Source organism: Peromyscus leucopus, chromosome 12 (genome assembly GCF_004664715.2).
Source record: "Peromyscus leucopus breed LL Stock chromosome 12, UCI_PerLeu_2.1, whole genome shotgun sequence".
NCBI lineage: Eukaryota > Metazoa > Chordata > Mammalia > Rodentia > Cricetidae > Peromyscus > Peromyscus leucopus.
Genome location: NC_051073.1, coordinates 73,596,496 through 73,622,052, shown reverse-complemented (window position 1 = coordinate 73,622,052; position 25,557 = coordinate 73,596,496). Strand labels below are relative to the sequence as shown.

At 45.9% G+C, this 25,557-nt stretch overlaps 1 protein-coding gene across 3 annotated transcripts in view; it reads right to left on the bottom strand.

Annotated features, from left to right (window-relative positions):
- The window catches only part of Map3k13 (mitogen-activated protein kinase kinase kinase 13), a 183,750-nt gene that overhangs the window by 21,131 nt on the left and 137,062 nt on the right, over nucleotides 1–25,557 (bottom strand). For all 3 annotated transcript variants that reach the window (XM_028858767.2, XM_028858769.2, XM_037209835.1), the window contains 7 exons: nucleotides 24,813–24,996; nucleotides 19,370–19,561; nucleotides 16,625–16,783; nucleotides 14,870–15,028; nucleotides 14,230–14,338; nucleotides 3,888–3,997; nucleotides 1,270–1,386 (listed from right to left, as the gene is read on the bottom strand). In XM_028858767.2, coding sequence (XP_028714600.1) covers nucleotides 1,270–1,386; nucleotides 3,888–3,997; nucleotides 14,230–14,338; nucleotides 14,870–15,028; nucleotides 16,625–16,783; nucleotides 19,370–19,561; nucleotides 24,813–24,996 — 1,030 coding nt within the window. The remainder of the gene's footprint in view (nucleotides 1–1,269; nucleotides 1,387–3,887; nucleotides 3,998–14,229; nucleotides 14,339–14,869; nucleotides 15,029–16,624; nucleotides 16,784–19,369; nucleotides 19,562–24,812; nucleotides 24,997–25,557) is intronic.

The window sequence follows — 25,557 nt, the reverse complement described above, 5'->3', positions numbered from 1 at the left end:
TGGTGCCTGTCCTGGATCTCGCTCTGTAGACCAGGCTGGCTTTGAACTCACAGAGATCCACCTGGCTCTGCCTCCCAAGTGCTGGGATTAAAGGCGTGCACCACCACCACCCAGCTAAAAGTGAAGGTTTTAACTAACAAAGTAAAACTATATATAATAAGTACAATAACTATATAAGTATATAGGCAATAATTACATTGACAATGTCCAGTCCATTAGCATTTGACAAATTCAGGGAAAATACTCCATTATCTATCCTATCTTGGTGAGTCCAAAGTGTGGTACCGAACTCACTTTCTATCCTAACTTGTATTACCATCCCCAAACTATGCTTTTGTCTGTCAACCTTATACACTTTACACTTCTTTTGTGAGTTCCTTTTCTGAATTTTGTAACCAGGAAAACTATAACTATAGAGCAGCTGCGAGATGGGAAAACTTCCATTTACAGTTGGGTAGGGAAGTGGGGGGTGGATCTGGGAGCAGATGGGCGAGGGCTGAATACTTTGTTAGCTCATCGTACAAAATTCTCAAATAACTAACTTGAAAAATACTTCAAGTAGAAAAGAGGTCCCTTCATATTAATACAGTGTGTAAAATTATAAATAAAATGTATACAGTGAATTATCTTTTAGATAGACAGAGAGGGAGGGGGAGAGGGAGGGAGGGAGGGAGAGAGAGAGAGAGAGAGAGAGAGAGAGAGAGAGAGAGAGAGAGAGAGCAGAGTTTGTCTACAAGTTCTGCCATACTCCCCTTTGTATAACAAGGCTGCTATTCAAGTTTAAGCAAACAACCTGAAGGTACTGAATTTAAGTTAACTCAACCTTATTCTGCTCAAACTCATGCATTATCTGTTTCTTCTCCAACCCAACAAAGGGCAGAAGCTTTGCTTCTTTGGGGTGCATACCCCACGGTCGTTTGGCAGCATCGGGGATCCCGGGCACAGTTTTCAGCAGAACTGTACTTCCCATGGGTCAACAAGCCTTGTCTTATCCACACGAAGTTCTTCCGAAAATGGAGGCCCTCTCTGAACCACGCACGCAGCAGAGAGACGTACATATGCCAGTCCACTACGTGGTCCCGAATCAGACCTGCAGCCACTCTGCTAACATGCATGCCTCACCCTGGCGGGGACCTGCAGACCGCAAGTCCTTAAGGAATGTTGACCGAGTAACTAAAACATGAGCATGCTCACTGCAGCAGCACCGTGCAAGCGCAGCTGACCGACAGACACGGAGCAGCGAGGGCTGCCACCGGCCGGAATACCTACTTCAGCAGTTCCTTCTCTCGCATTTCTAGCTGCAGCATGATGGCGCTCAGCTCCATGTACAGATTGTTGGCCCGCTCAAGCTTTCGCTCATAGTGCTCCCGGATGTCCAGGGCATGTCTGTGAAGGGAAACACAGAATGAGCCAGGCCGAGGAGACCCAAGGTCGGCTCTAATGAAACATGCACAGTGGCTCACTTCAAAGCACAGCCCCGGGGGTTTCTATTTTAAAATTTTCTTAACCCAGTGATTCAGACAAGGAACGGGGGATGGAAGGTCTGAGGTCTGTGTTTTATCCTGAGGGCCCCTCCAGCCACACAGAGAGCCAGGAGGGCCATCGACAAAGTAAGAGTACAGTCTGTGTGCACTTTATAGCCTTCATTTCTGTACACTGGCACAATCTTGATACAATGTAACATATTCACATATTAACGGACATAATTTAATGTTAACACCACGATCATATGCTTATCTGGGTTGGTGTGGCCTCAGTGTTTTCCCCTCAGATTCAAACATAAACCTTCACCCATAAGGGGACAGTATTGGAGGTGGCGGCAGGGAGGTCTTAGAGGGAGCCTTCTGTTTCTCCTCCATGTGAGGACACATGCGGGTGCCATGATAGCGCGAATGGGTCTTCACTAGATACTGAATTCGATGGTGCTTTGGTGTTCAACTGCTCTGCCCCCAGAACCATGAGCAGTACATTTCTTCTGTTTATAAATTGCTAAATCTAAGGCATTTTGTCACAGAGGCCTAACTGCCTAATACCATAGTTATGTTGACTATGCCTTAGGAGGTCTTGAGGCTGGGAACTGGAGCTTATAAATTCCTGGCCTCCAATGGCACCAAGAACAGTGGAAGTGCTCTAAGAATCTGTGTTCAGGGCTGACAAGATGGCTTAGTGGTTAAGAGCACTGGCTGCTCTTCCAGAGGACCTAGGTTCAATTCCCAGCACCCACATAGCAGTTCACAACTGTCTGTAACTCCAGTTCCAGGGGATCTGACACCTTCATAAAGACAGACATGTGAGCAAAATACCAATGCACATAGGAAAAAAAAAAGGAATCTGTGTTCAGAGGACATTGAAGGAGGGACGCAGAATTGAGAGGAGAGGGTAAGAAGGCAAGCGAAGGGAGCTGTGTGTGCATGGTGGGCACACGCCACGGTGTGTGTGCGTGTGAAGTGTGTTCCTCACCTAACTGTGCTGGAGGCCCTCAGTTTACCTCTGCACTGCACGGACCAGGCTGGCCGGCCCACAAGCTTCTGGGGAGTCTCCTGGCATTGCCTCCCATCCTGCCCCAGGAGCTCTCAGATCATAGCTGCCATGCCCCGATTTATGTGGATCTGGGAATTCGAACTCAGGTCCTCACACTCCTGTGCAAGACCTTTACCCACAGAACCATCTCTCTAGCCACATGGTCTCTTTTTATTACTCAAATGTTAATTTTTTTTCCCCGGTCATCGGAGTCTAGTTTATTTGGAAACAGAACCATAATGGCTCAGATCCTGGAGACTGGGAAGGGCTGTTGCCACAGCCACCCTGTTCTCAGGTCCTCCCCCAGCGTGCCTGCTGGTCCAAGCACTTTATGTTAGTTATTTTTAACTGATACAAAAGCTGTACATATTTACAGGGTACCAAGTGATATTTTGATACATGTATTTGCTGTATAGTGTTCAAATCAGGGTAACCAGGGCAGGAGAGATGGTTCAGCTGTTAAGTGCATGTACTGCTCTTCGAGAGGACCAAAGTTCAATTCCTAGCACCCATATCAGGTGGCTCAACAACCACTTACAAATCCAGTTCCAGGGGACCTGACCCCCTGCACTCATGTGTTCATACCACACACAGACACACACATATAATTTATTTATTTATTTATGGTTTTTTGAGACAGGGTTGCTCTGTGTAGCTTTGGAGCCTTTCCTGGAACTCACTCTGTAGGCCAGGCTGACCTCGAACTCACAGAGATCCACCTGCCTCTGCCTCCTGAGTGCTGGGATTAAAGACGAGCACCACCACCGCCCAGCTCACACATACAATTTAAAATGAGAAATTAATGAAAAAAAATCAGTGTAATTATGACAGTCTCCTCCAACAATGATCATTTCTTTATGTTGGAAACATTACAAATCCTTTCTTCTAGCTTCTTTAATTTAAAAAAAAAAAAAAATCCCAAAGTTAGGTGTGGTGGTACAGTGCAAGCCTACAATCCCGGAACTCAGGAGGCAGAGGAAGGCAGGTCTCTGTGATTTCTAGGCCAGCTTAATCTACAAACTAAGATCCAATTCAGCAAGGACCACAGAGTGAGGCCTTGACTCAAGCAAGCGATCGAGCAATCCAGTACACTGTTGTTACCTGCCACCACCCCAGTGTGCACAGAATTGGAGAACTTCTTTCTAATTATAACAGCATCCATTAGCCAGCTTCCCCATTCCGCCCTCTGCACATCCTCCCCGCCTGTAGTAAGTGCAACGCTGTTCCTGCTTCTTTGAGACCAGTCTTTTCAGGTTCCCCGGGAGGGCTAAGAGTCAGTAGTGATGGAAGGCTGGAAAGCGAGGAAAAAGACTTGGGGAGACAGAGGTGGGATTCACCGGGTGAGAAGAGGGGTGGGGTGGGCTGACCTGAGTTCTTCCCTGCGCCGGCGGATCAGTTCTTCGTCCAGCCGGTGGATACAGGCCCCTTCACTCTTGATCTTCTCAAAGTGCTTTTTCACCTCTTCCCTCCATTCGGCCTGAGGGAGGAAAGTTTGACTTTGTAAACACTGTCGTCTCCTTCCCTGCTGTGTCCATGGGACCACGTTAAAGACATTTCCTCCCGTGCCTCTCCACGCTTCCCGCAAACTTCCTACAGGAGTTTATTCAGGGTACGCGTTCAAGAAGCGCCCAGGAATCATTCACAAAACATCTCCTACTTCTGTAACTGCAAGCCCCACGCTCGGTCCTGAACACAGTGCTTTCTCTTTCACAGTTCCCTGCAGCAGTGGCCACCAGAAACAGCACAGGGCACAGCGATCAGTCACTTCTGGGACAAAAAAAAAGTGCTCAGCTGACGGCAAGGTAGTATGGAGGCAGAGAGCCGGCCCTGACAACTGTGTTTAACATGTCTGTGAGGTTCTGAGTGTCTCCACATCTGCTACCACATCTGCTTTGCTTAGCAAAGAAGAGATGGGCAGAATATCCCAGAGAGCACAGCAGAGCAGTACTCTGCACAGGAATGTGGGCTGAGGGAGGGGGGGAGGGGGGAGAGGGGAGAGGGAGGGGGCAAACAATGTAGGCGTCTCACAAGATCACTGAGCCAAGGGACGGATGTCTACTACATGATTCAGGTTGACCAAAGCTACTTCCACTTTGCAAACACTCAGTGAACTCTCCTTTGGTTTTAATGAGGTGAGATGTGTTGTTTGTTTTTATTTATTTTTGTTTTTGTTTTTGTTTGGAATTCTTAAAAATCACTTTAAAAAGTCAAGGAAGGGGCTGAATTTCACATTTGGGTCAGCAACAGGACAACCACACAATGGCAGAATTTGGGGATAAAGAATTGTAGGGAAGGAGATCCAGAGTGGCTATGAAGTTACACCTCTGCTGTGAGCTCACAGAGTGAGAAAGAACACTGTGCCCTCCATGGGACACAATTTCCAAGTCAACCCCAGAAGCTGACAAACTCCTGCTGGGTCAATAGGTCAGCTGAATAAAATCTCCACTTAGCTGTTTTCTGAAAACTGATGTGTGGACTACCGTCACAAGAGCCCAACAAGGAGACTTCTCCGTGGGCTGGAAGTATAACCCGGTGTCTCTAGCAATGTACATTCTCCCGGGGACTTGAGACACATGCTAAGAGACAAACCTCTGCATCATGCGGAACGTGCAGTGCGGCTTTGAATTTTTGAGGAGGCGACAGCCATGCTGCCCCCTACAGATCTGGACCATCTGCACCCCCTCCAGCAGTCCGACAGGTTCTGCTTTCCCCACACCACCACTAACACTTGTCCTTCACGTTCCTGATCATGGCAATCCCATTTCTCAGCATCCACCCAAAAGAACTGAAATCAAGATCTTGAAAAGGGATTAGTATCCCAGCTCACTGCACTGTCCCTGTCAGCACTCTTGACTGACAGTTGCGACTAGGAGCCATCGGTGATGGACAGTTGATGCTGAGGGCATCTTATCAGCAGGTGAGAGGAGGCAAGGTCACTGCGACAATAAGAGCATAACCGTGTGTGTGTGTGTGTGTGTGTGTGTGTGTGTGTGTGTGTGTGTGTGTGTGTATGTGTGTGTGTGTGTGTGAAACACCCCGTTATTCCTCATGGAGCAGCATAGTGACAAAATACAATCAGCCTCCATCTTATTAATCTTGAGAGCTCATCAGAGGAAGCATTGAGAAGGTAACAAGCCAACTCAGGCTGAGTTCTTAGCTCCCTGTAGGTAAATAATAGCACGTTACAAGCCAACAGCACACAGGGCACCCATGCTCCTGTTCTACACTATTCCTTCACAGAGACTCCTCAAGTGAGGGAAGAACGGCATTCCCCATTATTTAGGTGAGTGGGTGGGGGTCACACAGGCTCAGGGCAGGGTTTAGGGTCAAGGGTCACAGCCTTCCTCCTGCTTCACTAGCCGTTCACAAATACTTCATTATCATCAGTCGGATATGGTCTCAACTTCAGACCAAGACACATCACTTTAATAAATAGTTGAAAAATTATTGCAACTAGCAAGGAGGCATTATAAATTGCAAACAATTTTTAAGCAGTTGAAAAATTATTGCAACTAGCAAAAATTATTGCAACTAGCAAAAATTGTTGCAACAAGCAGACCAGGAGCTACTGAGGGAGAAATGACATTTTGTGTTGGGAGGAAACCTTGGAGGGATTAATGAACAGAACAGACATTACTGTACTCTGAACTCTGTTCTCACACCCCGAGAGTCCCAAGGAAAAGGGATGAGGTGGCGCTCTGGGGAGGTGATAGGTCAGGAGGGTGTCTGTGTTTCGGAGTGGGTAAGTATTCCGGGGAAGCTGCTGCAAGCTGCAAAAGTATATGGAGTAGGATTTCAGCTGATTATGACAAGCTAATACCTGGAAGAAGCCAAGGGCCTTCCAGAGGTCAAGCTGAAGCTCAAGGAGTCTTGGTGACATTGGCTTTTGATTATCAGCTGTTTCCTATTATGAATTTTTCATGTGCTATTGCAGCTTTTCCATCATTCTTTGGGCACAATTTCCCCTCTACTAAAGGAATATTTAGATAAACTTCTGAGCAGTAACGCAGCCAGGATCCCTAATTTAGGCCTTTCTATAACTATTGTCATTAGCAGCATCTGGTTAGGACCATCCCCGGAGGGACAAAAGTATCTTATCAGAGATACCTCTGCACTCTCTAAGAACAGACTCAAGCATCCAGACTGTCTGTTTGAGAAGGCCTGGCAGATGTGCTAATTAAGTTTAACCTTCTCTTTTCCAAAGTCTTATCTCTAGTTTTAGATCCACCCTTAACAATTAACTCAGAGCTAAAGGGTTCCAACTTACAGGTACATCGAGCTGTGATGGAAGTTGCCCAGCCAAGTTGCCTAGCGACTGAGCACACTTGCCAGAAATGGCAGGAGCAGATATAGCTTGGAGAGATAAGGATCAAAGGGATAAAAGGCAGTTTTATTCTCAGAGAGAGAAGAGATGGAGAAAAGAGAATGGAAGAACTAAATGGGTAAGAACTGGAGAGGAATGTACTGAGATAAGGAAGAACTAGATTGAAGGGCTAGAAGAGAGGACTAGAGGAATGAGATGGAAGATGAGGAAGAGACAGATGGGGAAGAACAAGCTGAGGAAGAACAAGCTGAGAGAGGAGCTGAGATGGGAAGGAACTAGATGGATGAGAACCTAGATGGGGCAGAACTAAGATGAGAGAATTAAGAGAGAACTTAGAGGGGTCAGCACATAAATGTAGAGAGAAATGAGGCAAGAAAAGAAACTAGGCATGAGAGCAGAACAGAAGCTGTGTAGAGAGAGAACTGACTCAGAAGAATAAAGTGTATGGACTAAAAAGTTTTGTGTACGTAGATTCATTTCATATCATCAAAGATTAGATTAACAGCTGGTTGTAGATTCTTCCCGGACCCTGGGAGAGGACTATTGAGGGGCAGGACCCCCATAGTCCTCAATAGGAAGCAGGCTGGGACTTGACTGCCCTTCACCATGAAGAAAGACCACAGAGAAAGAATGTCACCTGTGAAGCAGGATGTGTTTTTCTGATGTCCCAGATCTGCTGGGGACTTGGACTTGTCGTGGGCTTCCTAGCTCAGACTGCAGGCAATAAACTGGCATTGCTGACAAGCCACATGTGGATAGTCATGTAACCTGGCAGCCCACGTTAAAGAGGATGCCCGACGTACCGCTCTCCTCTCCTCCCCTCCCCTGACCTAGTCTCTCCTCTCCTGGCCCCAAAAGAACTTCTAGTGAGGTCAGCACTTCATCTTGACTATTGACCCAATCATGAAAGTGAACTAGCCCACTGGGGTAGTGACTGGAGGTCCTTGGCTACTCTGCATAGTGCTTTGCATATGGGAGGTTTTCAGGAAAGTTAACACTGGCTTGAGAGCATTGAAATAAAATCTTCTAAAAATAATTTATTTATTTTTATTATATATACATTGGTGTTTTGCCTACATGTGTTTCTGTGTGAGGGTGCCATGTGGGTGCTGGGAACTGAATGAACCCAGGTCCTCTGGAAGAGCAGCCAGTGCTCTTAACCACTGAGCCATCTCTCCAGCCTCTCTTAAAGTAAAATCTTAGAATATGACATTTTCCAAACATATATATTGTTAGATTGACTGTTTTAGTGGCTTTTGACTTAGTGCTTCTACCAAAATTAGCATTTCAAAGTTGGGACACAAGATAGTTTGTCAGTAAAGGGAGCTAAGCTGTTTGCAACCATATCCTACATTGGAAAGATTTCCCAGAGAGCACTTGCTGCTACTCTTGTTTCACAAAAATAAATAAATAAAAACAAATCACATCTTTGCTGACATCAGTGACAGTACTAAAGGGGTTCTGACACTGTGCCTCATGTCTGTGTTTGAAGACTCTGTGCTTCCATGGGAATCCATCTGAGTGCATAGCAGGAAACACACAGGTACTGTGGGATGTTCTGTATGGCAAATGTGTTACTCTGATTGGTTAGTAAATAAAACACTGATTGAGCAGTGGCTAGGCAGGAAGTATAGGCGGGACTAAAAGAGAGGAGAAATAAAAGAACAGGAAGGCAGAAGGAGACACTGCCAGCTGCTGCCATGACAAGAAGCATGTGAAGATGCTGGTAAGCCACGAGCCACATGGCAAGGTATAGATTTATAGAAATGGGTTAATTTAAGATATAAGAACAGTTAGCAAGAAGCCTGCCACGGCCATACAGTTTGTAAGCAATATATGTCTCTGTGTTTATTTGGTTGGGTCTGAGCGGCTGTGGGACTGGGGGGTGACAAATATTTGTCCTGACCGTGGGCAAGGAAGGAAAACTCTAGCTACACACAGGAGTGCCATGAATATGCCTCCTTTATTCTCATGGTTAATTTTAAACTCTGTGTGTGTGTGTGTGTGTGTGTGTGTGTGTGTGTGTGTGTGTGAGTGTATGTGTGTATGTCTGAGTATGTGTACAGGTAAGCAGATGCCCATGGCAGCCAGAAGAGGACATTAGAATCCCTGGAGCTGGAGTGACAGGTGGTTGTGAGCCCCTGGATATAGGTACTGGGATCTGAACTCAGGTCCTCTGGAAGAGCAGCAAGTGCTCTTAGCTGCTGAGCCATCTCCAGCCTCAAACTGCAGCTTTTATCGAAGGCCTTTAATCCACTTTGGGTGGGTTGTTGTGCAGGGTGGGAGATGTGGCTCTAACTTCATTCTTCTGCAGATGGACATGCAGCTTTGCCAACACGGTCTGTTGACTGGATCCACCCCCACCCCACCCCCGGATATCGATGCTTCTGTTAGAGATGAAGCCGCGGTTTATTTCCGATCCAAGCCTACATGTCTGTCTCTGTGCCAGTGCCAGCAGGCGTTCACCACTATGGCTCTTGGCGTACTCTGAGGCCGGGTACCGCAGTGCCTCCAGCACCATTCTGTCTGCTTAGGACTGCTCTCTACGCATGCTCCTTTGTGATTCCACGTGAATTTGAGGATGCTTTTCCCTAGCTCTGTGAAAAATGTCACTGGAATTTTGTTGGGAATTGCAATGACTCTTAGATTGATTTTGCTAATATGACCATTGTCACTTTATGAATTCTGTCAGTCCAGGCCGATGGAAGGCTCTCCAATGTCTGGTGTCTTCTTTAACTTCTTTTCTCATTGTCTTGAAGCTTTCATTGCAGATGTTTTTTCAGATGCCTGGTAAGGTTTATTCTAAGTACTTAGTTTGGGGGAGCCATTGCTAATGGGATGTTCTTCCTAATTTCTTTCTCAACGAGTTAATTATTCTTTATATTTATAAAAGCTGCTGGTTTTTGTATGTTGATAGATTTTGCAACTTTATTGAATGTGTTTATTAAATGCAGGAGTTTTCTGGCAGAATCTACAGTCTTTTAAGTGTACAGTCATGTCTGTAAATAAGGATAATTTCATTTCACTTTTAACCTTTAAACTTTACATATTTCTCTTATTGTTTTAACTAATGCTTTGAATGAATAATAACAACACTGAATACAAGAAGAGAGGTGAACACTCTTGTCTCGTTTCAGGTCTTAGAGGAGAGTTTTCTGCTTTTCCCTGGTTAGTATAATGTTGGCTCCAGGTTTGTCAAATATAATCTTCATTGTTTCAAGGTAGTTTTTTCTAACCCTAACTTCCTTCTCCAGGACTTAAAAAGCACATTCATTCATTCATTCATTCATTCATTCATTCATTCTGTGTGTGTGTGTGTGTGTGTGTGTGTGTGTGTGAGATTCTCTTCTGCTCTGTGGGCCCCAGGAGTAGAATTCAGTCACTAGGCTCGGCAGCAAGTGCCCTGACCACTGAGCCATCTCATCAGCCCTTCTCTAGAGCTTCTGCCGTGAAGGCGTGCTGACCCTTGTCAAATGTCTTTTATGCATCTATAGAGATGATCACATGATCTCTGCTCTAAGATCACTTTTATGGGTCTATTTCTAAGTTCAGGGGTTAAGAAGCTTGTTCTGGAACCGGGAGACCTGAGTTCAGATCCAGCGCTCACGAAACAAGTCAGATGTTCCCATGAACTCCAGCAATGCCGGCTCTGAGCCCCATTACCTTCTTTTCACGTGTCCGCTCACCAACGGCCATTCTGACTTGGGTGAGATGGAATCTCAGAGCAGCTTAGCTTGTGTTTCCCTGAGGGCGGAGGATGCTGGGCACCTTTTCCAAGTATTTCCTGGCCATTTGCAGTTCTTCTGAGAACCGTTAATTCATTGTTATCTTGTTTCTGACTGACTATCTTGGTGTTCACTTTTTTGGTCCCCTGTTTTTCCAGGTATTAATCCCCATCTGTTGTGGAGTTGGTAATGGCGGTTCACTCTGGTCACTGTTAGCTTTTGAATTTCACAAACTCTCATGTGTGGGTCCCAGAGCTACTTCCTGTGCTACTGGCATCAGTTCCAGAAAGTCCCTGCCTGTTCTTGCATCTTTAAGTATTGCCTTGCGTTTGGCTTCTGATCCACTTTTGTGCAGGCTGTGTGTGTGAGAGAGAGAGATGCAGCTCTGTTGTCCACATGTGGACACCCAGCTTCCCCAGCACCGTTCCCTGAAGAGGCCGTCTTTGTTCCAGTGTATGTTTTTGGTCTCTGTTGAGGATCACCGGCTGGGTTGGTGATTTATTCTGCTGTTCCCGTGTCTGCTTTGACACAGCGCCACACTGTTTCTGTTCTAGGGCTCTGCGCAGTCCAGATCAGGTGGTGTGATGCTTCCAACATTACTCTCCAGGCTCAGGGTCACTTTGGACTTTCTGGGTTTTGTGCTTCCTTATGATTTTCAGGATTTTTTTTTTCCAGTTTCATAGACAATGTAATTGGTATTTTGATGGGGAATGACTTGAATTTGTGGATCACTTTCAGGAATCTAGTTGTGTTAGTTAGATTCTGCTACCCTGCTGTGATGAAACACCATGGCCAGAAGCAACTGGGGAGGAGAGGGTTTATTCGGCTCACACTTCCACACTGTAGTCCATCACTGAAGGAAGTCAGGTCAGGAACTCTGGCAGGGCAGGAGCTGATGCAGAGGGCATGGAGGACTGCTGCTTACAGACATGCTCCTCCTGGCTTGCTCAGACTGCTTCCTTATAGAACCCAAGACCACCATGGGCTGGACTCTCCCCTACCAATCACTAACTAAGAAAATGCCCTACAGCCGGATCGTATGGAGATATTTTCTTAATTGACACTCCCACATTTCAGACAAATTTAGATTGTGTCAAGGTGACATAAAACTAGCCAGCAGACTTTCCGATGTTGGTTTTGCCCGTTCTTGAGTGTAGGAGATCTTTTCCGCCAGCTGCTGTCTTCCGTTTCTTCCTCCTGCACCTCCACTGCAGGGTCCTTCACCTCTCTGTCAGGCTTTCTTTGTTGTGAACGGGACCTTTTTGTCTGGTTTCTTTCTCAGCAAGTTTATCTCTGACGACTAGAAAGGCTGCTGACTTCTGCATGTGGATTTCCTATGCTGCGATTTGCTAAGAATGCGCGTTAGGTCTAAGAGTTTTCTGGTGGAGTCCTTTAAGGATGGGCTCCTGTTGTCTTCAGACGGGTACTCTGATTTCTTCCTTTCCTACTTGTACTCTCTCTGCTTCTTCCTTGTGCCCAGTCCTCTTTCCAGCAGATGCTCCCCCTGTGAGATCACCACCCCTGGGGAGAGGGTCTTTGGTGTAGAGTAAATGCCTAACATTGGCTCTCAAATTCTCATGTATCAGAACCTCATTATTGTCTTATAAATTATTGAGGACTCCACGTAACATTTGTTTTTGTGGGCAATACTGATATTAGGCTAGACATTAAAACTGTGAGTTATATAAATGAGCATATACGAAAACATTCTGCTTGTCATCAGAGTTATATCCCACAGCACTTAGTTTCTAGAGCATCCTGCATATACTCCTGAGAGAACAAGATTGAAAACAGTAAGTAACAACTTAATGTTATTATGAAAATACATTCTTTCTTATGGTCGCCTTGAAGAAGTCTCATGCTCCCCAGAAATCTCTAGGCTGCATTCTGAGGGCTGAAGAAGCTTTTCCAAGTCTCACTTGGAGAAGAAAATTACATTTTCCCTGATTCTTATCTGTAAGGAGTGTAGACATCAATTTTCCCTACAGGTTAGCATAACTTGTTTGCACTTAATTTAGTTTATTTTTAGTCAACAAATGTATGTGATAAAACATCTCTTTAAGAATAAATCTTTGAAATGATATTGGAAGCCACTGCCGAGATGGAGTTCACTTCAGAACACTCATTTTAGAAACTTAACACTGATAACAAATGAGAAAAAGTCGTGTGTCTAATATGAAATTTAGCATTAACAGTTCAATTCTAAGCTGGGCATGTGGTGCAGGCCTCCTATCCTAGCTACTTAGGCTGCTAAGAGAGGAGGAATCCCACATCCAAAATCTATCTGTGCTACAGAATGAGTTCAAGGCCAGCGTGGGCAACTTTGCAAGACTTGTATAAATAAAAAACAAAACACAAGGCCGGGCGGTGGTGGTGCACGCCTTTAATCCCAGCACTTGGGAGGTAGAGCCAGGCGGATCTCTGTGAGTTCGAGGCCAGCCTGGGCTACCAAGTGAGTCCCAGGAAAGGCGCAAAGCTACACAGAGAAACCCTGTCTCGGAAAACCAAAAAAAAAAAAACAAAAAAAAAAAACAAAAAAAAAAAACACAAGCAACAGAGATCTGAGGTAGAGCTCAGTGGTAGAGTGATGGCCTAGCGTTTAAGAGGCCCTAGTTCAACCCCTAGTATTGCCAACATCACGATGATGATAACAATCTTGTACACACAAAGGTGTAATTTAGGACCACTGTGTTTCTTTAGGAAGCTGTACTGTTTTGCCTTGTCCTCCTGCCTGGGTCTGGCTAGGGAAAGGGAACTTGTCCTCCTCTCCAGCCACTCCACATCCACAGTAATAGAGCTCAGAGCACCATCCTAGGACGCCTGCAGTGTTTCCGCCCAATAGCCACAACCCTTCCCCTCTGGCTCCACACCCTCACAACCCACTCCTGCAGACACTCCGGTTAAGAGGTGACTTCTGTCATCCATCTCTAGAGTCTAGTCTGGAGGCCTGTGACTTGCTACAGCGCATGAGGCACTATGGCGGGCGTGACACAATGCAGCATGACGATCACCTGTCCTGGGTCTCCCTTTCTTGATCCACCTGTCGCCATGAAAACAAAGGGGACATAGCTTGTGAAAAAATTAGCGGTCACACGCAGGACATAGGAGCTCTAGCTCCTGGCCAGATGTTCAGCACACCTGCTATGGAGGTCACCTGTATCCACCTTCCTGCTAACCTGGGACCTGCTTCCAGACCTCTAGGTAAACTCGAAGCATCGCAAGAATTGTCTAGTTCCAAATGCCTATGGAATGGTGAGCTAAATAAATGCTTAATTTGTTTTTTAAGTGCAAGTTGTGGAAAATTTTAGTACAATGAAGGCTAACGGATACTTTAAACTACTTTTTATTTGGGACCACTCGGGCCTAATTCTGCTGTGGCTTGGTCTGGTCCTTAAGTTCCTGCTTCTTGTCTTCAGTTTTTGTGCTACAATGTGAGCAAGGCTTTTAGGAAGAACAGTAGGGCTGAGTGAAATACAGGCGGAGCAGTCTTCACGTCCACTTTGTCCTTCTTCTTAAACAATGTCACCGGCATGCACTGTCACAATTGTCGGCTCTCATGATTACTGTTTCTCAACACATAGGGTCATATACCCGTCGCAAGGTTGCCAGTGCTCCTTGGCTGTCTACGCACTCACACGAGGTAGGGGCGTGCTGGCTTACCTGAGACTTGAAGTAAGTTTCCTGTGGGGTGGCAAGCACGTCTGCAGACGCGATGTCCAGATGCATGAGTGTCTGCCGAAAGGAAGGCCGGTTACGAGGCTTACTCTGCCTAAGAGAAAGACAGCGTGTGCACCTCAGAGGGTGTGTTGGAGGGGAGGGGCTGAAGCTGTATTCTGCGTTATAAAACACACATTTTACCCCAGGAATGGCTGTATCTCAGACAGTTTGGACGTACTGAAGTGCAAAGGGGCTGTAACTAGGATGGGCATCTACTGAAGACATGGAGAGTCAGGTCTGTGATCTGCTAGGAACAGAGACGTAATTCTGGCTCTCGGGTGGTAGGGCCAAGAGCTGCTTCAAGACGTCACATCAAACCCTTCACTCACGTTTTGGAAAGTCACACACAACTCCGTGAGTAGGGGCTGTCTCCGCTTTACAGGGAGATACACCCCTGATTTCACAGGAAACAAAGAGTCAGGGCCAGGATTTGAACCCAGCTCTAAAATTCCACAGCTCCTGTCACCACCACGATGTGGCTCCTTCCAAACACCCTGTAGAGATCCTCTGCTCTTTTAGGGAAATTTTAATAGCTTTTTAGGAAGAAAGCAAGAGAGACTAACAGAAGAAATGCATTCCTTACCATGTCTGTTTCATAAGGATTTTGAATCCATCTGGGCAAGTGGAAGGAACTGGGAGGTGCAAGCTGTTGCTCCCCACACCCCAGATGATGGCTGAAGAGTCCACATCCTTGTAGGGGATCTCCCCTGTCAGCAGCTCCCAAAGCACCACTCCAAAAGACCTGCAGCAGGCCACACACAGAAAGCAGTTCAGAGGGATGGACTCGAACTTTAGCTCTTTAATTAACTAAAGGCCAGGTAGATGGCGCATGCTTGTCATCTCAGCACTCAGAGGCTAAGCTGGGTAGGATCATGAGTTCAAGGACAGTCTGGGTACACAGCAGGTTTCAGGCCATCCTGAGCTGTATGGTGGGACCTACATCATCAAGTGTGGTGATATATTGTGTATATCACCCGATAAAGCTTACTTGGGGATCAGAGGACAGAGCCAGCCACTAAATAAGACATAGAGGTCAGGCAGTGGTGGCACACACCTTTAATCCTATTGCTCAGGAGGCAGAGATCCATCTGGATCTCTGTGAGTTCAAGGCCACACTGGGCTACATGAGAGAAACAGAACCAGGCAGTGGTGTATAACCTGGCTAGCTCAGTCAGTAGAGCATGAGACTCTTAATCTCAGGGTCATGGGTTTGAGCCCCACATTGGGCACCAAATGTAACACGAATCTTAAATAGTCTTATTAATAAAAAAACACTTGGAGTCAGATATTGGGGTAAAAACTGGAAGATCAGAGAAGCAGAACAGGCCACAGCCAACCTCACCAACTTCTCAGCTGACCCTGTTTCCTCAGACTGGAAGCCTCTGAGTCCTCATCCAAATGGATCTCAGTTGAACTGCTGCTATAAGCCTAAAAGCTGAAAAGCCTCTCCAGTTCCTGGTCTTCACGCCTTATATACCTTTCTGCTTCCTTCCATCACTTCTTGGTATTAAAGAAGTGTGTCTTTCCCAAGCAAGACATGAGATCTCAAGTGCTGGAATTAAAGGTGTGTGTGCCACCATTTCCTGGCTTCTATGTCTATCTAGTGGCTGTTCTGTTCTCTGACCCCAGGTAAGTTTATTAGGGTTCACAATATATTGGGGGACACAATATTACCACAGTGGTGACACACACCTTTAGTGGTGACACACACAGAAAGGTATATAAGGTGTGAAGAAACAGGAACTCGCTCTCTTTAGGCTGAGGATTTCCTAGAGGTAAGAATTAGTGGCCGGCTGCTTTGCTTCTCTGATCTTTCAGCTTTCACCCTGATATCTGGCTCTGGGTTTTTACTAAAAGACAATCTAAGATTCAAACAACATCTGGCACCCACTGCTGCCACCACTGCCTGACCTCTATGTCTAATTTAGTGGCTGGCTCTGTCCTCTGATCCCCAGGTAAGTTTTACTGGGGTATATAATATATCAACACAACCAAGAACAAGTAAATTTTGTTTAATACATTTTACTCAAAAAAGTGAGACTTATGCAATGCATTTCATAAAGCCTTCTACACTAAACTGTTATTCAAAATAAACTTCCCGTTTTCCCGAAAGTTTAGCATATTCATGGAGATGCCTCAGAACTGACTGGTTACTGAATATTCACACCAATCCCTCTCCTAATTCTTCTTGGCATATATCATATGGGGTCTACCCTGAGAGAATCTGAAACCAGAATCAATCAGAAGGGAAAAGCACAGAGGAATATTCCAGGTAGGAAAAGCATGGAGGGCAGAAAGTGGACAGGGGCCTCTGTGATGGCCGGGGAGCAGCACTCACCATATGTCAACCTTCTCAGAGACAGGCTCATTCCGGATCACCTCAGGTGCCATCCACGCAACTGTACCAGCAAAGGACATCTTGGTGCTTTTATCACTGAGTTCCTTAGACGTACCAAAATCTGAGATTTTGACTGCATCTGTGTGAGTCACTAAAACACTTTAAAAGGAAATAAAGACAAGAGACAGATCATTAGTGCTGACGAGAGCTATGCGTCTAAGCAGTGACTGCCGCTTCATCTTCTACACTACAGAGTTCAGCTTTCAACTCCCGTTGTTCTTGGTCCTCACACTAGAAACAGCATCACCTGCGCCTGCCAAGCAGCTCAGCCCCCACCACTTGCTAACTGTGACTTCTGCTGGGTCCCCCTCTTCTAGGCTCATTTTCTCTCCATAAATACCATGAGCGGGACCATGGCATTAGGTATGCATCACATTCAAGGGCGAAGAGGAATGCTGAGTCTTCTCCATGCCAAGGGTAAGCGCTAGTAACCAAAGCTCAAGCAGGTTCCATAAAAGACATGCTTTACTTTTCACGAAGGCCACTTACAATGTGTCCTGGAACAAACTGCTTTGCTAGTCCCACTGGTGTGTAAAATCAGAATATTGATAGCCCCCCAGCTACACCGCTCCACCTGAAGAAACTCAGTCAACGTGTTAGAACGTTAGTGAGTTAGGGTGCTGGGCCCTAAACAATATAGAGACCTATTCAACAACATGAGTCAGGTGTCGGGGCACACCTTTAGTCCCAGCCCTCCAACAGAGGCAGGTGGATCTCTGAGTTTGAGGCCAGCCTGGTCTACATAGTGAGTTTCAGGCTATCCGGAGTTATACAGTGATTCCCTGACAAAAAACAAACAAATCCATCCACCCCAACCAACAAGAGCCATTCACTCAAATAGTATCTGACTGAGGGGGGAAGAAGACTGGGGAATCTGAACTCCATCCCCTCCCTTCTGTGTGCCTTACTCACACCCAGCTACCAAACGGCTCTCGGCACACTGGGCAGCCTGGTGCTAGGACTGCTTTGGGACGCCTTCACCCATATCTACCTGGAATACAAAACTAACATCATTTAGGACTTCCTGACTTTAGTCTTGGTGAAAATGCACGGCAATTAGAATATTATGGGATAGCAGAGGCAGCCAAACCGATGGTGTCAGATACCACAGTTAGAACACGTGATGGTTACTAGACAGAGAGACATTGGGGGAGCCTCCTCGGCAGCAGCTGACATGACGTGAGGGAATGGACCTGGGTGGAGATAAAGATAACAGAGTGCTGTAACCGGGGCGGGGAGATGCTCGGTGGGTAAAGGACCTGCTGCGTAGCTTGAGGACCTCAGTGCAGACCCAGCCTCCACATAAAAGCCAGGCTCACTGACACCAGGGGTGGGGCAGGCGTATCGGGGGGCCTGCTCACCAGCTAGTCTTGCGGAATTGGTAAGCTTCAAGGTTCAGTAAGAGACCCTGGCTCAATAAGTAAGGTGAAGAACCATAGGAAAAGACACCCAGGGTCAACCTCTGGCCTCCACATGTACACACACAGGCTAGCATACTGGTACACTCACTTGTACACACAGAATCAACACACACACACACACACACATACACACACACACACACACAATGGAACTTTTCTGAGATGAAGGTAGGGTCACACTGACTATAAATTTAAGTAGCCAGATTTATCGTTGTCTTCCTCAAGTTTGCCTAAAAACCAAGGAGTCTGAGTCCTGGAAGCCAAGAGTCTGGGCTGAGTACCAGTTTCCCTTATATACAGTAAGAAAAATGATATTATTACATCTAGCTCATGACTTTTGCCAGGATCAAAGAGGATGTGATGATGGACAGAGCTGTTGAAAACCATGAACGTGTTTTTGTTGTTGCTGACTTTCTTTTTGAGATGGTGGCTCATGTAGCCTAGCTCTAGAGAGGAGGCTGGTTTTGAACTCCTGACCCTCCTACCTCTACCTCCCGAGTGCTGGGCTGTAGATGTACATCACATCTCTAAACCAAAATGTGATGAAAAGCAATGTTTAGGATAGGGACTCCTGGGAAGATGTCATTTTATCAATTTCTCCCTTTTATACAATGTGGGGAGTTGAATAAGTATTTCTTGTAAAGTGGCTATCAATTCTCAAGTATCATTTGAAAGTAGAAGTTACTAGAAAGAACTCTGACGCTTACATAATTACTTTTCTCATAGCCACTGCAAACCTCGTATCTGCTCATTTCTTCCTCTCAGAAGCGCAGCCCACCTCAGATAACTGCACAGTCTGTGGCGTGCCTCTGTGAACACGCCTCTCCCTCCCCCTCCCCATGCTGGGGACTCAAACAAGGACTCCACTGCTGAGCTGTATTTCCAACCTGCCTCTGCTTCTCATTCGGCCATCTTTATTCTGTTGTGTTACAAACCTTTCTGAAAGTCAGTTAATTTTTTTTAAACATAGGAAAACAACAAACCAAGCTTTCACATGGGGGACATCTGGCATTCATTGCCTGAGGTGATGAAAGACGGATACTTCAGATAGTAATGACGTTTGCTGCACAGTTGTGCAATCCAAAAGCCACAGAAAGGGAAGGCTTGAGTTAAGTCCCTGGCCGTATCTCCCATGCAGAAAAGCGATAAGCAGTTACCCACCATGTGACTAAAATCAAGTTACAGTCTGAGAACCTCCGCTTTGTTCGACAAGAACTCAGTTCAAAAATAACAAAACAGGCGAGCAGTGGGCTCCAGCACTCACTTTGGTGACTTGAGATCACGATGTATGATTTTATGGAGATGGAGATAATTCATCCCACTGGCGATTCCCGTGGACCAGTCCACGAGCAACCGAGGCGTGATCTTCCTGCCAGCTCGCAGGACCTCATACAGCTGTCCGTGGGCACAGTACTCCATGATGATGCAGTAACACGGGGCCTGAGTGCAGACGCCCCTTTGGAGAGAACACACGCAAGTCACGGAACAGACAGACAGACAGACAGACACGCATACACAGCTATGTGTGCAGTGCGGGTCCACGCCTTGCCCAGATGACATCAAAGCTCATGCAGACAACAGTTCTTAAAGAAGCACAGTACTTTCTAATCTACCCGTTTCCCTGGTGTGCACACAGGCAGTTTCTGTTTCATTCTTAAGTTTAGATAGCAACAGGCTGTGCCAATCTGGCGGGCTCATGGGACACCACTCCACTCTGGGACAAAGTACTCTTTTCTGAGGCTTGGATAAGCTGAGTGCCCTGTTGTTTTTGATCATTAAAATATTTCCTCTAAAACACAAGCAGATTTTATATGTAATGTGTGGAGGATTAAAATTAAGGTTTTCTGTTTTTATAATTGCTTGTTAAGTTTTAAATTACTCAAATTTAAAATAACTAGACCGAGAAAACGAGAAACGGAAAGAAAAAAGCAAGCAAATGAGTCAAATTTTTATCTTCCATACAGTTCTATGAAAAAGGTTTAGAATAAGGATAACATTATGTCATATTATACATCTACTCAGGTGATAGTCCCACGAATCCCTGCATCTTCCATCAAACGTTCCCTGACTAGTCCAGTCCAAAGGGGTCTTTCTCTCCTCTAAGCAGCTTTGAGTTCAGGATCTCTTTCCTAGCAGGCCCGGAGGTTCCCGGACAGTCTGTGACGTGTCTAACTTTACTTCGGCTCTCACAGCTGACAGGCCTCACAGTCACACTGGGGAGATTGAGTAGGAGGAATGTACTAACGAGAAAGAAGAATGGTGTCCCCCATTTCATTTTCACCAAAATGGAAAGTCCGTGGCAGCGTTAGAACTAGAAAAACAATTAGCTCCATGTTCTCTTTCACAGCAGCTATCACCTGCGTTCAGCCCCTCACCACCCAATACACCCTTTCTCGTTCTTCTGTCTGCAGATGACACTGGACCCACGTGTACATGTGTTCACCTACATGGGTATGTATTATATATAGGCTAGGATCCGTATACGGGGGAGAACAATAGGATTTTTTCCTTATCAAAGATATTTCAATTACTCTTTTATCATTTTCTAGGATGCCTAGAATTCTTGATTTTCAATGGAAATGCTTTAATTTTTTTTGAAAGCTCAGTGAACAATAACTGCAAATAGATAATTTACCATTGCATAGAAACTATGTGGGGCAGGGTGGTGGTGGTGCACACCTTTAATCCCAGCACGCAGGAGGCAGACGGATCTCTGTGAGTTCGAGGCCAGCCTGGGCTACAGAGTGAGTTCCAGGAAAGGTGCCAAAACTACACAGAGAAACCCTGTCTCAAAAAACCAAAAAAGAAAAGAAAAAAAAAAAAAGGGAGAAACTGTGTGGGAATGCAGTAACACATGTGAGAAGGCGAGGGTGAGTGTGCCTGGTGGACTCAGCAGCCACTCAGCTGTCACACAGACAGTTCTTGTGAACTTTCCTTCTCACTGTGACAAGTGAGAAGTCACCATTCCACCAGGGCCTCTACTGCGACAAGGCTCCCAGGCAGCTGTAAATAACAGCTGTATCCTCACTTCTACTTGATACCTTTTCTTCGCTTGGGATTGAATTTTATTAGAAACAGTCAGGTTGGGTTTTCTTAAGAAAATAAGCAGGAAAAGTAACTGTTGTATTCTTATACTTTCCCTAATCTCAAAGGAATCTGTAAACACAGAAAAATAAAAAAGTACTAAAATGCAGCCATGCCTTCCAGATAGTCCTGAATGGGATTCGCTGACCAAAGTAACAGGCGGCAGGGTGGCTGGAAACATGACACTGCACAACGTCCTCGAGTGGGTGTCATGGGCTCATTACTGTCAGCTGTGGGGGAGATCACTCCAGTGTGTTCAGCTTAGGGAGGTGGGCCCCAGAACAGCTACTCAAACCAACAATGCTGGAGGATGTGGTGCAGGCAGAAGGTTGGAAGGGGAAGGAGGGGGAAATGGTGGGAAGGAAAAGAGCAGCTCACTGCCTCCCCTCAGGACAGTTTCCAGCCTCTGTTACCCAGGCAAGCTCCTGGGAAGCTCTCTGACCAGTGACACACAGCTCCCTGCATCCCAGAAAGCCCAAAGGCACAGCACAGTCCATCCCAGGGATCTGCGTTTCCAAGCTCTCGGCACATTCTTCCATGAAGGATGCATCACAGGGTGCAGAAGGCACCATCATTTCAGGGAAGGAAGATGGAAGAGAGAAGGTGGTCTCCATTTGTCCGTCTGCTGAAAATTATACTCCCGTTAAGTCGGAATTTATTGGCTCTAGACAATTTATAGTTAGCCTCTGTAGCTTTTCATTTTCATCAGGGCTGTGGATGACAGAATTCTGACAGTGGCTGTCCTCTGCACTCCAGCTGGTGTACCACCTCACCTCTTCCCACCTCCCTTCTTCCCCGCTGTGAGGGCTCTCATAAGGGAATCAAAACCACATCCCACAAAACTGTGCCCAAGTATTAACTCTATTGCTTTCTTTGGAGATATGAATCCAATTAAGACTTATCAGTCACATGGCATCTTTCCTCATGATAGTAGTTTCACAGAGGATGAGCCCTTGGGGCTGCTGGGGAAAGTTGCTCCTAGGTTAAGGAAGGAGAATTTGTGAGTTTTTCCATGTTTACTAAAGCCTCATTGGTTATACCATACGATCTCCCAGGGGTTTAAAATACAGTCAAACATGCCAAAGATCACTCCCCATCATTTTTTGTTGTTGTTGTTTGTTTTTGTTTTTGTTTTTCTTTCTTTCTTCTTTTTTTTCTGAGACAGGGTTTCTCTGTGTGGCTTTGCGCCTTTCCTGGAACTTGCTTTGGAGACCAGGCTGGCCTCGAACTCACAGAGATCCACTTTCCTCTGCCTCCGGAGTGCTGGGGTTAAAGGCGTGTGTCCAGCCACTCCCCATCTTTTGTCCCACTTGGACCACCGTGCCTGTTCTTCTTCTTCCTTTTTTAAAGCCAATTCCTTTCGCCTGTCCAGACTTAGGGGATGGACGACATAAAGACAGATAAGGAGGGAGTCCAAAGGAGCAGTAAACCCAGCTGAGCTCAGCACTTCCAACCTCAGTGCGGCAGTGCATTGGTACAGTGTGAGCACAGCCGCCTTCCAACTCCAGTGGTTTCCACAATTTACCTTTGACTGGCCTCTTCAATTAGGACCCTTCTTAAACTGTGGATTGTAACCCTATGTGGGGTTGCATACTTAAATGTGGGGCGGGGGTTAGAAAACATCTGGCAACGGTAACAGGTTTCTGAATGTGCAGTGAGTAAAGTTAACCCAAAAATCAAATGCACAGTGAATTCGACTGCATCACAGCTTCCCTGCAGCCCTGCTTCCCGTTACACTGTGACCGCTGGCAGCCACATAACACCAGCAAACACTGCAAACCCTCAGCTCAGACTGGAGATACACATTATGGGTTGCAGAATTTGTACTGTACCGTTTTCTGTTCTTACAGAAAAATAATTTAATTAAGGAAAACAAATACTTTTAGCATTTTCTTGTTATCATTCTTCAGCATGTAAGTGCGAATTAGTCTACCTTTGGATTGTACTGTTAGAATACTTGATTTTACTTGTTGTATGTATGTGAGTGCCCAGAAATGTATGTACACATGTGTATGCAAGTGTGCTGACCTATGGGGTATATATGGAGGCCAGAGGTGGACATTCGGGTGTCCTCCTAAAGCACCTCCCCTTATTTCCTGAGGCAGTGTTTTGCACTGATCCGGAGCTTGCTGTTTTGTCCAGACTGGCTAGTCTGTGATCATCGGGAAGATGTCTCTGCTCTCTCTGCACCGGGGTTACAGGCATACACCCTCACATTAGATTTTAGGGAGCTGGGATTTGAAGTTGGGTCTTTGCATTGGCATAACATTTTAACCACTGACCATCTCTCCAGCCCTAAAATGCTTGACTCTAAAATTACTTTGGGGTTGTTGAATTGAGATTCGTAAAAGGCCGTTAAATGAGTTTTTACCCTGGGATTAGGACAGAATTCTGGTGGTTTCTGAGACAGCGCTGAGTCGTTTTGTACTGTGTTTATGTCAGTGGTGTTCTCGGCGCGGGCAGCCGTGAAATCAAAGTATCAGGCAACTCTGAAAACCTGGAAATAGTCTACATCCTGCAGCCAAGATTTAATTCCTTTTTTTTTTTTTTTTTTTTTTTTTTTTGGTTTTTCGAGACAGGGTTTCTCTGTGTAGCTTTGCGCCTTTCCTGGAACTCACTTGGTAGCCCAGGCTGGCCTCGAACTCACAGAGATCCGCCTGCCTCTGCCTCCCGAGTGCTGGGATTAAAGGCGTGCGCCACCACCGCCCGGCAAGATTTAATTCCTTATGTAAAAACAAACCAACACATCCATCTGATTAGCATGGAAAGTTCCTTAGTGTTTAATAAATGGTAAGATCATATATACACTGGAGAACTGTTAAAAATGAAATTTCTTTATGATATGATACTGTAAATGCTTAGCTTATATGTGCAGGAAAGGGCTGTGAACAGAGGAATTTAAGAAACCCTGATTTCACACACATACCTGAACACTTTGAAATCAATGTATTGCAATGACTCCATAATTGGATTTAGAAAGCCATGTCTGGCATTTCTAGAAAAGGGATGAAGGGAAGTCTGAGGTTATGGTATAGGTATAGTGTAGTGTAGTGTAGTGTAGTATAGTGTAGTATAGTGTAGTGTAGTGTAGTGTAGTGTAGTGTAGTGTAGTAGTATAGTACAGGTACCTGTCTTTATAAGTTACTACTTAAGAAGGATGTTCTTGGAAACTAATAAATATATGTCACACAGGGACCGGCCACAGCACTTCAGATGCCAGAATTGTCTTAACTGAGTTTCAGGATGTTGTTTTGGATTACTGTGATGCGACCTTTGCCATCCTATTGATGAGGCTGATCTACAGCGTGTGACAGGACTCTCCTTCCTCCCTCTCTGGCCCATGTGCATTCTGGGCAAACAGCACCTGCCCCTGCAAGGTGAACTCCTCGACTGAGGGAGCTTGAGGGCACCCGACCAAAGCCCTAGTACTGCGCTAAACCTATCAAGGGCTTTTGAAATAGCTTCCAAAGCAGGAACTTGTGTGTACACAATGGAGGAAGACAATAGCTCTATTTCTCTAAAAAACAAAACAAAACAAAAAACCCTCTAAAACTAGTCCCCAGACACCAGCCAGCCAACTAACCAACCAAGCAGACGGCCCGACGGTGCGACCGTTGACCTACTTGAATGCGATGATGTTAGGGTGTTTCAGCTTCCTCAGATGCTTGATGTCCGTCTCATTTTGCTCTCTCACTTTCTTGATGGCCACCTCCTCTGCTCGGAATTTGCCCAGGAAGACAGCTCCCTGGGCCCCACTCCCCAGCCACTGCAGCTCTGAGATCTCCTCAAATGGCACTTCCCAGGTGTCTAGGCACATGAGGGAGAAGCAAGTTCAGAACCCGGTGAAGCCACTGTAGGGGCCACTCTGCAGGTACCAACTTCACTCCATCTGGAACGACCCTACCCCCTGACCCCCACCCAAAGATGTGACCTTCCTGTACTGCTATACTGATAAATGTGCATCTTTAACTGCTCGACTCAAGCAGGTCTGAGATCTCAGGAGGCCTTCCCCTAGAAACCTACACCCCGACACCCCAGCAACCCTGACACTCCCACACCCTCTCCTCCTCAGGTTAGGCTTCACATCCAGTCACCTTCTTCTGTCTGCACAATCCACCCTTGCCCTGCTACAGGTGCTTTTTCATTCTTCAGAATGTCTGGTGCAGATGCTCAATGAATCCATCCCAACAACCTGGTTGGTGCAAACACTTCTTCGAGTTTGCCCTTACTGAGACTCACCACATACCAAAGATTTGCATGGTGATTTGCATATGTCATGTTTAATTTTTACCACCTCTATATGTCTGGCCTTATTTTTTATCCACTTATTTCTCTCTCTCTCTCTCTCTCTCTCTCTCTCTCTCTCTC